The following is a 12,838-nucleotide window of genomic DNA, read 5'->3' on the forward strand; positions in this document are numbered from 1 at the left end:
TAGGGGTTGGTGACACGCCAGTGGAGTATGGAGGCCCAACAACGTCCTTGGTATGTTTTGCCCGCAAAATTTCCTAGGGTTTGTCACGTTGCCCGGTGAGGGGCGGCTTCCATAGCTAGGATTGAGCTCGGAGCACTATTTGGCTGCCCAGGCCCCGCTGGAAGAGATGATCGATGGTGTCTTGTTCCACACAAGCACCAAAATGCTTCTCAGAACTTCTGGGTAATGTCTCCTTTACACAATTAAAAATTAACAATATCTAGTTATTGCACTAATCAGTGTTGTCTCGTTTGAGTGCAGACCTTCTACATGTGTGAGAAGGAATATTAGGAGGACGCGACAAAGATTATCGATACCGTGTGCAAGCGCCTATTATTAAACTTATGGTACGAGGCTCGACCAAGGCTGTTTGAGACTACTACGCCACACATGGTATTAAGAAGGACACATCATCGTGCCGTGAGAGGTTTCTGAAGCAGGATCAATACATGAAGGTAATTACCTACTCTTAAGGACTTGTAATTAGTTTTCTTGATTTGGTTCATAGGCTTACTGTTGGAAATATGCCTTAGAGGCAATAATAAAATGGTTATTATCATATTTCTTTGTTCATGATAATCGTCAATTGTTCATGCTATAATTGTATTAACAGGAAACAGTAATACATGTGTGAATAAATAGATCACAATGCGTCCCTAACAAGCCTCTAGATTGGCTAGCTCGTTGATCAATAGATGATCATGGTTTCCAGATCATGGACATTGGATGTCATTGATAACGGGATCACATCATTGGGAGAATGATGTGATGGACAAGACCCATTCCTAAGCATAGGACTAGATTGTATTGTTCGTATACTAAAGCTTTTCTAATGTCAAGTGTCTTTTCCTTCGACCGTGAGATTGTGCAACTCCTGGATACCGTAGGAGTGCTTTGGGTGTATCAAACATCACAACGTAACTAGGTGACTATAAAGGTGCACTACGGGTATCTCCGAAAGTGTCTGTTGGGTTGGTACGAATCGAGATCAGGATTTGTCACTCCGTGTGACGGAGAGGTATCTCTGGGCCCACTCGGTAGAACATCATCATAATGAGCTCAGTGTGACTAAGGAGTTAGTCACGGGATGATGTGCTACGGAACGAGTAAAGAGACTTACCGGTAACGAGATTGAACAAGGCATAGGTATACCGATGATCGAATCTTGGGCAAGTTCTATACCGATAGGAAAAGGGAATTGTATACGGGATTGATTGAATCCTTGATATCGTGGTTCATCTGATGAGATCATTGATACGTCCATTTTGCATCATGTTTTCATGTTGATATTTATCACTTCTTGGGCTGTTATTTCACTTCACGATACAATACTTATGCCTTTTCTCTCTTATTTTGCAAGGTTTACTTGAAGAGGGAGAATGCCGGCAGCTCGAATTCTGGCCTCAAAGTGGAGCAAGTTTGAGATACCTATTCCGCGCAACTTCAAACGCCGTAAAAATCAACGAGGATTTTTTTGGATTTATAAAAAATACTGGGCCAAAGAAGTGCTAGAGGGGCGCTAGCAGGTGGCCACAAGCCTGCTAGGCGCGGCCAACCCCCTGGTCACACCTAGGGGGCTTGTGGGCACCCTGCTAGCCCACTGCCCCCCCCCCCCTCTTTTGCTATATGAACGGTTTCGTCCAGGAAAAAAATCAGGAGGAGGCTTTTTCGTGGATTCGCCGCCGCCACAAGGCAGAACTTGAGCAGAACCAATCTAGAGCTCCGGCAGGACGATCCTGCTGGGGAAACTTCTCTCCCGAAGGGGCAAATCGTCGCCATCGTCATCACCAACACTCCTCTCATCGGAGGGGCCTCATCACCATCAGCATCTTCATCAGCACCATCTCATCTCCAAACCCTAGTTCATCACTTGTAACCAATCTCCGTCTCGCGACTCGGATTGGTACTTGTAAGGTTGCTAGTAGTGTTAATTACTCTTTGTAGTTGATGCTAGTTGGATTACTTGGTGGAAGAGTTTATGTTCAGATCCTTGATGCTACTCATTACCTCTCTGGTCATGAATATGATTATGCTTTGTTAGTAGTTACTTTTGTTCCTGAGGACATGGGATAAGTCATGCTAATAGTAGTCATGTGAATTTGGTATTCGTTCGATATTTTGATTTGGTGTATGTTGTTTTTCCTCTAGTGGTGTTATGTGAACGTCGACTACATAACACTTCACCATTATTTGGGCCTAGAGGAAGGCATTGGGAATTAGTAAGTAGATGATGGGTTGCTAGAGTGACAGAAGCTTAAACCCTACTTTATGCGTTGCTTCGCAAGGGGCTGATTTGGATCCACTAGTTTAATGTTATGGTTAGACTTTATCTTAATTGTTCTTTCGTAGTTGCGGATGCTTGCGAGAGGGGTTAATCATAAGTGGGATGCTTGTCAAAGTAAGGGCAGTATCCAAGCGCCGGTCCACCCACATATCAAACTATCAAAGCAACGAACGCGAATCATATGAACATGATAAAAACTAGCATGACAGAAATTCCCGTGTGTCCTCGGGAGCGTTTTTCCTCTTATAAGACTTTGTACAGGCTTGCCTCTTGCTACAAAAGGGATTGGGCCACTTTGCTGCACCATTTCTACTCTTTCTACTTGTTGCTTGCTACGAATCATCTCACCACACAATCACTTGTTACCGACAATTTCAGTGCTTGCAGATTTTATCTTGCTGAAAACCACTTGTCAGATCCTTCTGATCCTCGTTGGGTTCGACACTCTTACTTATCGGAAGGACTACGATTGATACCCTATACTTGTGGGTCATCAATCATCATGGAACATGTGGGAGCCACCATGGGTATCCAGATCCCGCTAATGGTTATTGGCTGGAGAGTGTCTCAGTCATGTCTGCATGCCTCCCGAACCCGTAGGGTCTACACACTTAAGGTTCGAGGATGCAAGGGTTATAGGGAATTGTTATACGAGGTTACAGAAGGTTGTTCGGAGTCCCGGATGAGATCCCGGACGTCACGAGGAGCTCTAGAATGGTCCGGAGGTAAAGATTGATATATAGGTTGGATGGGTTTGGACGCCGGAAATGTTTCGGGCACCACCGGCGAAGTGTCGGGACCACCGGAAGGGTTCCGGAGGCCCACTGGGAGGGGCCACAAGCCCCGCCTGGCACACCGCAACGTAACGGAGTGTCTGAATGTTGTAATCGCACTTTATTAGATATGGTACGATATATGATGTCTCTTACCGACTTACCGCTATCATTTTGGGTATACGCATTGGAAACTGCAGCATTCACTTTAAATAGGGCACCGTATAAATCCGTTGAGACGACACCGTATGAAGTATGGTTTGGCCAGAAACCTAAGCTGTCGTTTCTTAAAGTTTGGGGTTGCGACGCTTATGTGAAGATACTTCAACCAGAAAAGCTCGAACCCAAAGCGGAGAAATGCGTATTCATAGGATACCCTAAGGAAACTATTGGGTATACCTTCTATCTTAGATCCGAAGGTAAAACCTTTGTTGCCAAGAACAGATCCTTTCTAGAGAAAGAGTTTCTCTCGAAAGAAGTCAGTGGGAGGAAAGTAGAACTTGATGAGGTAATTACACCCCTCTCGAACCGGAGAGTAGGGCATCACGGGAAATTGTTCCCGTGGCGCCTACGCCAACTGAATAGGAAGTTAATGATGATGATCATGAAGCTTCGGATCAAATTACTACTGAACCATGAAGGTCCACAAGGGTACGATCTGCACCAGAGTGGTACGGCAACCCTGTGATGGAAATCATGTTGTTAGACAACAGTGAACCTTCGAACTATGAAGAAGCAATAGCGGGCCCGGATTCCAAGAAATGGCTTGAGGCTATGAAATCCGAGATAGGATCCATGTATGCGAACAAAGTATGGGCTTTGGTGGACTTGCCCGATGATCGGCAAGCCATAGAAAATAAATGGATCTTTAAGAAGAAGACTGATGCAAACGGTAATGTGACCGTTTACAAAGCTCGACTTGTTGAAAAGGGTTTTCAAAAAATTCAAGGAGTTGACTACGATGAGATTTTCTCTCCTGTAGCAGAGCTGAAGTAAGTCTGAATCATGTTAGCAATTGCCACTTTTCATGATTATGAAATTTGGCAAATGGACATCAAAACAGCGTTGCTTAACGGGTATCTTAAGGAAGAGTTGTATATGATGCAACCAGAAGGTTTTGTCGACCCTAAGAGTGCTAACAAGGTATGCAAGCTCCAGCGCTCCATCTATGGGTTGGTGCAAGCATCTCGGAGTTCGAACATTCGCTTTAATGAGGTCATTAAAGTGTTTGGGTTCATAGAAGTTTATGGAGAAGCATGTCTGTATAAGAAAGTGAGTGGGAGCTCTGTAACTTTCCTCATACTATATGTGGATGACATATTATTGATGGGGAATAATATAGAGTTGTTTGAGAGCATAAAGGTCTATTTGAACAAGAGTTTTTCAATGAAGGACCTTGGAGAAGCTGCATACATATTAGGCATCAAGATCTATAGAGATATACGAGACGCCTCATAGTTATTTCACAAAGTACATACCTTGACAAGATATTGGAGAAGTTCAATATGGAAAACTCAAAGAAGGGGTTCTTGCCAGTTTTGCAAGGTATGAGATTGAGTAAGGCTCAATCACTGACCACGGCAGCAGATATAGAGAAGATGAGTACTGTCCCCTACGCTTCAGCCGTAGGCTCTCTAATGTATGCCATGCTGTGTACCAGACCTGATATAAACCTTGCCATAAGTTTGGTAGGGAGGTACCAAAGTGATCCCGGTATGGAACACTGGACACCGGTCAATAATATCCTTAAGTACCTGAAGAGGACTAAGGAGATGTTTCTCGTTTATGGAGGTGACGAAGAGCTCGTCGTAAAGGGTTATGTCGATGCTAGCTTCAACATAGATCCGGATGACTGTCACAGACCGGATACGTGTATGTTATGAATGACGGGGCAGTGAGCTAGTGCAGCGACAAGCAAGAAGTCATGGCAGCATCTACATGTGAAGTGGAATACATAGCTGCTTCAGAAGCGGCTCATGAAGGGATTTGGATGAAGGAGCTCATCACCGACCTTGGAGTGGTCCCAAGCGCATCGGGTCCGATGACACTCTTCTTTGATAACACTTGGGCCATTGCCATAGCCAAGGAGCCCAGGTTTCACCGGAAGACCAAGCACATCAAACGCCGCTACAACTCCATCCAGGACCATGTCCAGAGTGGATTTATAAATATTTGTAAAGTGCACACGGATCTGAATATTGCAAACACATTGACTAAACCTCTTCCTCGAGCAAAACATGATCAACACAACAATGCTATGGGTGTTTGATACATCACAATATAACTAGATTATTGACTCTAGTGCAAGTGGGAGACTGTTGGAAATATGCCCTAGAGGCAATAATAAAATGGTTATTATCATATTTCCTTGTTCATGATAATCGTCTATTGTTCATGCTATAATTGTATTAACAGGAAACGGTAATACATGTGTGAATAAATAGATCACAATGTGTCCCTAGCATGCCTCTAGATTGGCTAGCTCGTTGATCCATAGATGATCATGGTTTCCTGATCATGGACATTGGATGTCATTGATAACGGGATCACATCATTGGGAGAATGATGTGATGGACAAGACCCATTCCTAAGCATAGCACTAGATCGTATTGTTCATATGCTAAAGCTTTTGTAATGTCAAGTGTCTTTTCCTTCGACCGTGAGATTGTGCAACTCCCGAATACCGTAGGAGTGCTTTGGATGTATCAAACGTCACAACGTAACTGGGTGACTATAAAGGTGCACTACGGGTATCTCCGAAAGAGTCTGTTGGGTTGGTACGAATGGAGATCGGGATTTGTCACTCCATGTGACGGAGAGGTATCTCTGGGCCCACTCGATAGAACATCATCATAATGAGCTCAGTGTGACTAAGGAGTTAGTTACGGTATGATGTGCTACTGTACGAGTAAAGAGACTTACCAGTAACGAGATTGAACAAGGTATATGTATACCAATGATCGAATCTCGGGCAAGTTCTATGCCGACAGGCAAAGGGAATTGTATACGGGATTGATTGAATCCTTGACATCGTGGTTCATCCGATGAGATCATCGTGGAACATGTGGGAGCCACAATGGGTATCCAGATCCCGCTGATGGTTATTGGCCGGAGAGTGTCTCAGTCATGTCTGCATGCGTCCCGAACCCGTAGGGTCTACACACTTAAGCTTCGATAATGCTAGGGTTATAGGGAATTGTTATACGAGGTTACCGAAGGTTGTTCGGAGTCCCAGATGAGATCCCGGACGTCACGAGGAGCTCCGGAATGGTCCGGAGGTAAATATTGATATATAGGTTGGATGGGTTTGGACACCGGAAATGTTTCGGGCACCACCGGCAAAGTGCCGGGACCACCAGAAGGGTTCCGGAGGCCCACCGGGAGGGGACACAAGCCCTGGAAGGCTACATGGGCCAAGTGCGGGAGGGAACCAGCACGCGCCCGACACTCAGCCCAGGTGCACTAGAGAGGGAGGGAGGGGAGACCCTAGGCGCTGGTGGTCCTAAGGCCCACCTAGAGGTGCGCCATCCCCCTCCCCTCCCTGCCCCCCCGCCCTCTCCCATCTAGGGCTGTCGCCCCCCTCAAGGGGGAAACCCTAAGACCTTGTTTGGTACTAGTGTATTTTAGGGAATTTGTGGGGATTATCCTGGTCAAACCCCTCAATCCCCACACATCCCATAACATCATTTGGTTCTAGTGTATTTGACATGTTTCATCCCCACATTTCCCCTCAAATCCTCAAATTATAGTGCATTTTTCTCAATACCCAATACACTACCCCTACCTAGTGTATTGGGGATAAATGGGGATTTTGAGGGATTGGGTGAAGGTTGGGGTTTCACCCAATCCCTTAGGGGATTATCCCCACCAATCTCTTCAAAAACACTAGTACCAAACAAGGCCCAAAGGGGGCGCCACCCCTCCCTTCCCCTATATATAATGGGGGTTTTGGCCTTTGGAGATACGGTTTTCCTTCTCTCTCTCGGCGCAGCCCTGCTCTTCTTCTTCCTCCTCTCCCACGGTGCTTGGCGAAGCCCTGCCGGGAGAGCTCGTCTCTCCATTGACACCACGCCATCGTGCTGCCGGAGATCTTCCCCAACCTCTCCCTCCTCCTTGCTGGATCAAGGTGCGGGAGACGTCACCGGGATGCACGTGTGTTGAACGCGGAGGTGTCGTGGTTCGGCACTAGATCAGAATCACACCGCGATCCGAATCACCCCGAGTACGAATCCATCAACCGTGTTCTAGCAACGCTTCCGCTTAGCGATCTTCAAAGGTATGAAGATGCACTCTCCCCTGTCTCGTTGCTGGTTCTCCATAGGAAGATCTGAATATGGCGTAGGAAAATTTTGAATTTATGCTACGTTACCCAACATTAGCGCTCATATTTCTCTTTAGTAACTTAGGTTCCCCTGAGATGGTGTGCAGATAAGATGGATTTTTGGGATGCGTTGGTGAATGTGCGGTGTATAGACCACTAGCGAGCCGTCCACGAAAATGCCATGGACTGGCGTACCCAAATGGTTGGTGTGCCACACCATCAAGGCAGTGCCAACTTATTTCAGTACGAGCGGAACTAGCTATGTGATTTGCTTCATGATTCATGAAATTCATTCTTCATTCTAGCTTGAGCCCTTTACTAATACTTTGTTCCTCTCTTTTCAACGCGACACAATAACACAGAGGTGCTAGAGGTGTACGACCTCTATGCCATGGACCATACTACCTCGTACAAGAAGGCCAAGGCAATCTCTGAGTCTGACCTCGATCATCCAAAAAAGTTCAGCAACATCTCCTCCCACCACAAGCTCATGATGTACAACAAGGAGGCAAAAGCGAGGAAAGGGGAGGACTATAACACGAGCCAACATCCTATTAATCCATAGCTAGTGAATGTAGCTGGTGGCAGGAGGCCCCATCACTCAATAGCCATTGGAGATGGACGGATACATTGTCCTCTCACTCACCCGAAGATCAAGACGCACCAAACGAGCTCTTGTCCTGAGATAAGTACTCATCCACGACTAGTCCAGTACAAGAAATATGCTCATACATGACGTTTTTTAAGACGTCGTTGATGAATTTGTCATAAATCTATGACGATTTCATCCAAGATTGTCGTAAACCGTTTGTGGGGATCAAATCTACAAACAAATTACGGCGATGTGAGTAAAAAACGTCGTAACCGCATAAAATAAGATCGTCATAACTTTTACGACGATTATAAAAATTTCATAACTTTTCGAACCAATCAGAACTCTTCTCACGGATCGATGACATGGCGGCCATCCATCCATCCATCTATCTCACCATCTCACATCCATCCATTCATGTATCTAAATATAAAAAAACACCCGCAGACCAAACCCTAGCTCAGACCCCTCCCTCCTCCCCATCTCCTCGCCACCACCAGCTCCTCCCCGTCCTCGCCCCCCTCCCGATACAGTCCTGCCTCCTCCCCATCTCCGACGGTGTCGCCCAGGCCAAGGGTCCCAACACCACCGCCGCCCCACCTGGTGCACTGCTGGCCGCCGCTCCCTGAACCTGAGGAGCTACACGCCCTCCCGTCGGTGGTGTCGATGCCGGCTCCTTCCACCGCGTCGCCACCCTCGCTGGGGGTCGCTCGACGAGGACGCCCAGAAACCCTAGACGGACCGTCCCTCGCCTGCTTCCTTCCCCGACGCGACAGGCGAATCCAAGTTGAGTTCCGCCGGATCCGCCCTGCCTTCCCCGCTCGCTTCCTCGCCCTCCCCGCCTCCAAGGTGAGTTCTCCAGAACCTCCCGGCACACGGTTCTCCTCTGGGAACGTCCTCCTCCCCACCAACCTCTAGGAGGAGCACGTCGCGTCTCTGTCCGACAGGATCAACGGCGCGGTGACATTTTCTTTTGTCCGCGGTTCAGAGTTCAGAGCAGCTGCTGCTGTTAATTCATTAGAGTGTGAAAACTATCGCAGGTAGTGTAGTCTGACGCTGTTTTTTCAACTGCTAATTAATCGCAGGTGACCCGGCCCCTGGACAGGGTTACAGGGATCCGGGTTTCATCCACACCACGTTCCTCAAGGACCTGTGGCCAAACAGATAGTATGAACACCAACACTGACAGCTGAATCAGAGTGTTTCACTTCTGAAATACTACTGGTAGCTTTGTTTTCGTACTCACACTTGTGTTTTTTTTTCACTCATCAGGTATTCATATCAGATTGGGCACGAGCTACAAAGCGGGACGATGGCGTGGGGCAAGGCCGCCACCTTCCGCGTGTCCCCCTACCAGGGCCAGGCCTCGCTGCAGCGCGTCGTCATCTTCGAAGAAATCGCCTATGCTGCTATCTACTCTAAAATTTAGTCTCCGAGAATTTTTTCTTCTTACTTCTCATTCACCACCTGAGAGGCATACATAACTGAACAGCTTCCATGAGCACAGTGGCAGAAAAATAGAGCTAAATGGCTAAACAGAGTGCCTGTTTCAACCAAAATTTACAATCAACAGTAATTAATACAGGATGCTAAATAGTACCAACCATTGGATATGCGTGTCAGGCTTGTGCGCCATTAGATAACTGAACTTGTCCCTCGCTTGTTTGGTGCCGATAGATGTATGTGTGAAAACTTTTCCTCCTTCTAGCACCTGAAATAGGACTAGATATCACTTTGTGAACATATTTTGTGGTGGATTTTATGCTTGCTTGCCTCTAGTTTGGAAATATAGTGTTTGTTCGAGTTCTATCTCAGTAATTTGCTGCTGCGTGCAGTCCTGTAGATGCATCACTTGTTGTTTCTAGATGTAAAGATGACAGAGGGTTTCTTTGGAAGATTGGATCTGCAGAGGATGTTCAAGAGCTTCCTGGTATGGTTGACTCATTTTCTTAGTTTAATTGGGAAATTCCTTAGTCGATTTTTTGTATGTAAATATTTCCCCAGAATTCTGCAGAGGAAACTCTTTATATTTATGTTCCTGTTGCACAGGCTTTTGTACCTTAATTTACGGATGCATCCCTAGAATTGTCTATGAAGATTATATAATATTTGTTGCCGGTACAGGACATAACGATACTGTCAGCACTATGGCTTTCAGTTCAGATGGGAAATTAGTGGCTTGTGGAAGTATGGATGGACAGATAAATGTATGGAATACAGCTACACGAACACTTCAGGGAACCCTTGAGGGATCTGAATCAGGCTTTGAGGTGAGATGATGCTGATCACTAGAATCCGTTTAGCTGAACATACCCCTTAACTGTTTCAATTGCAAAATCTGTGTTTCCTGTTGTTAAACTATATATATATGTACTCGATGATTAATTATGTGCCTCTGGTTTCTGTTGTTATACTTAGATTCTCTTTTGAATGATTGAAACTCGAATGACACCGGGTCACTGCACATCGAGGGCTACCATGCCATCGATCCTTGACGGCCACGCATGAGATGTTGGCAGTGTTCTATTTCCTTCTTCTTGACCTCCATGCATGTTCCCTCCCATTGCCCGGCATTTTCATATAGGCAGGAGAAGGAAAAGCCAACTAATTGCAGGGGCGCTTAATTGGACGCAACATGCGTCCGAGTGTCTGGCTCACAGGGGGAAAAGAAGGTGACGTAGGGCCTAACACACTGTCATGATATCGGTGCCTCGATCAGTCTAGTATTTCTTTCTTGGAGAGGTTGTCACTGATTTTAGTGTTCTGATTAGGCTCACAAATGTTTTTTCATTAACTCAGCATGTAAGGTCAAATAGTATAAGCTTTAAACAGATAGTGCACCTGAAGCTGTTCTAAACATAGTTTATTTTAAGGTGTCACATTGTCGTGGATTGTCATGGTATACTTGGAAGTATATTTCGACTAAAGTGCACATGTGATGTTGTTTTGACAGGTCAGATTAATGTGGAAGTGGGGCGCCACCGCCAACCCCTACCACCGCGGCTGCGACTACATCACCCGCAGCCGCGACAACGACCCTTCCCAGGTAACAAGTAATTCGTTGCCAAAGTTGTCGGATCCAGAGCTGCTGCTGCTGCTGCTTGTTTTGTGTGTGTGTTCTGCTTGCTGGGTCAGAGTAGTAGGTGGAGTATTTTACTGGATCATGTCATCAATCAGTCAATAATATAATGTGTCCGTGTATGTATGTAACTAAGATTTGATTCCAACTCCCCATATATTATTACACGGAGTTAAGAACCTGAATCATATACAGTGTTATATTATATAAACTTGTCAAAGCCATCAGGATATTACTGTTGTTTATAGATGAATAGTGCCACTATTGTTTCTTGCTTCACGACGTTGTTTCAGGCTGCTCTTGATGGTACGTGCTCTTGTCTGATTTGTAAAAGAGATGCGTGAGTTTACGTTTGAAATAGCAAATGGTTTTGGCTTTGTTATTACAAGCAAAATAGACAATAAGAAGTATGTTATTTGATTATTGACTCAATGCATTTGTATGTTTTTTTTTCATTCTGTCTTTTCTCCAGGAATGTTGTGTTGTTTATTGATGCGTCTACATAAGACTGTAGGTCACCGTTTATCTCATACATGTGTTCCTTGTTGTTCGCCTTTGTATCTATGGGATAGCTGCTGACTGGGAATAGTACTTAACGGGGTAGCTACATGAATGTTTATGTTTCATGTACTGTTGTTTGTGATTGGGTTACAACAATTATGTCCTCATATTCTCACATTGTCGTCCAAAATCTGTTTACATGGAAATAACTAAAGAACAGTGGTTCTCTTTCCTTGTAGGTCTATGTGTGCACGCACACGCGCATGGTTTGTTGCTGATATTTATAATTCGTTGTTTGCAGGACAAGCCCGAGCCACCTCCAGAAAGGTTGTCTTCCTGATGCCACCCAAGGTACTATTGTGCAGCGTCTTTTATATCGACACAACCACATAACTTCTATATTGATAAACATGGCTGATTGTGTTGTTATTTTGGCACCAGCTAAGTGACAGAATGCTTGTAGAAGGTGTTAGCATATCATCGTTTCGGCATTTCACAATTCTATAATCTATAGGCAGGATTTAATTAAGCATGCTTGTTTGTATTTTATTCTGTAAATTTTATGGTGTTTAGATTGGATTTTACAAGGCTGACATGGTGAACTTACTGTTATATCAGGATATGCCCACCTAAATTAGGTGTTCTCCACCCAGATGGGTTCGAGTGATCAGGACACTGTCGCAGGGCGTGAGGAGAGCGAGGAGATGAAGAGGGCAGATACATGAGGAGGAGGACCAGGGGGCAGCGTCTTTTATAAGAGAAATGTATTGTAATAGTAGGCAGTATTAGGTATATCTAGGCTGTGGTGTAGTGTAAAGATTGTAATAGACAAATTTAATGTTGGTTTGGACGAATTTCATTTCCTCCCTAGCCTGTTTGAAATATTGATTACGAATGTGGTTTGAACACCTAAGAAATGGCAACTTGATAAGGGGAGCAAGTTATGATATTTATTTGACAAAATGTGAAATTTCTGACGTGTCCGACTAATTTTGAGATCAGCATTACATGTGGGACGAGTACAAAATAAGAATGGTCGAAAAGGAAAATCAATAGAAAGTAAAAGGCCACAAACCGAAATTCGAAAAAAATAGTAGAAGTGGCTGTAAATATGCTAAGGCCTCAAAAGAAGCCTAATAAAAAAAGCCCAAAAAAATAAAATCAGCCCATGTGATCAAATGAAATGGGCTGGGCTGATTTCAGCAATGACGTTTTGATTTCGTCGTAATTTTGCCACGTAGGACTGCCA

General features: G+C 45.1%; 2 protein-coding genes across 2 annotated transcripts; both read left to right on the top strand.

Annotated features, from left to right (window-relative positions):
* Nucleotides 1-8,457: 8,457 nt before the first annotated feature.
* Nucleotides 8,458-9,816, top strand: LOC123395034. The gene is made up of 3 exons (XM_045089949.1): nucleotides 8,458-8,858; nucleotides 9,095-9,176; nucleotides 9,282-9,816. The coding sequence occupies exons 1-3, from the start codon at nucleotides 8,676-8,678 to the stop codon at nucleotides 9,491-9,493; spliced, it is 477 nt and encodes a 158-aa protein (XP_044945884.1). The 5' UTR covers nucleotides 8,458-8,675; the 3' UTR covers nucleotides 9,494-9,816.
* Nucleotides 9,817-9,827: 11 nt separating this feature from the next.
* Nucleotides 9,828-12,559, top strand: LOC123396455 (uncharacterized WD repeat-containing protein C25H1.08c-like; the record flags this gene model as incomplete). Its single annotated transcript, XM_045091388.1, has 5 exons — nucleotides 9,828-9,939; nucleotides 10,134-10,279; nucleotides 10,963-11,055; nucleotides 11,891-11,940; nucleotides 12,208-12,559. Coding segments are annotated over 4 exons (390 nt in total), but the record flags the coding sequence as incomplete, so codon positions are not given.
* Nucleotides 12,560-12,838: the final 279 nt, after the last annotated feature.

Source organism: Hordeum vulgare, chromosome 5H (assembly GCF_904849725.1).
Source record: "Hordeum vulgare subsp. vulgare chromosome 5H, MorexV3_pseudomolecules_assembly, whole genome shotgun sequence".
NCBI lineage: Eukaryota > Viridiplantae > Streptophyta > Magnoliopsida > Poales > Poaceae > Hordeum > Hordeum vulgare.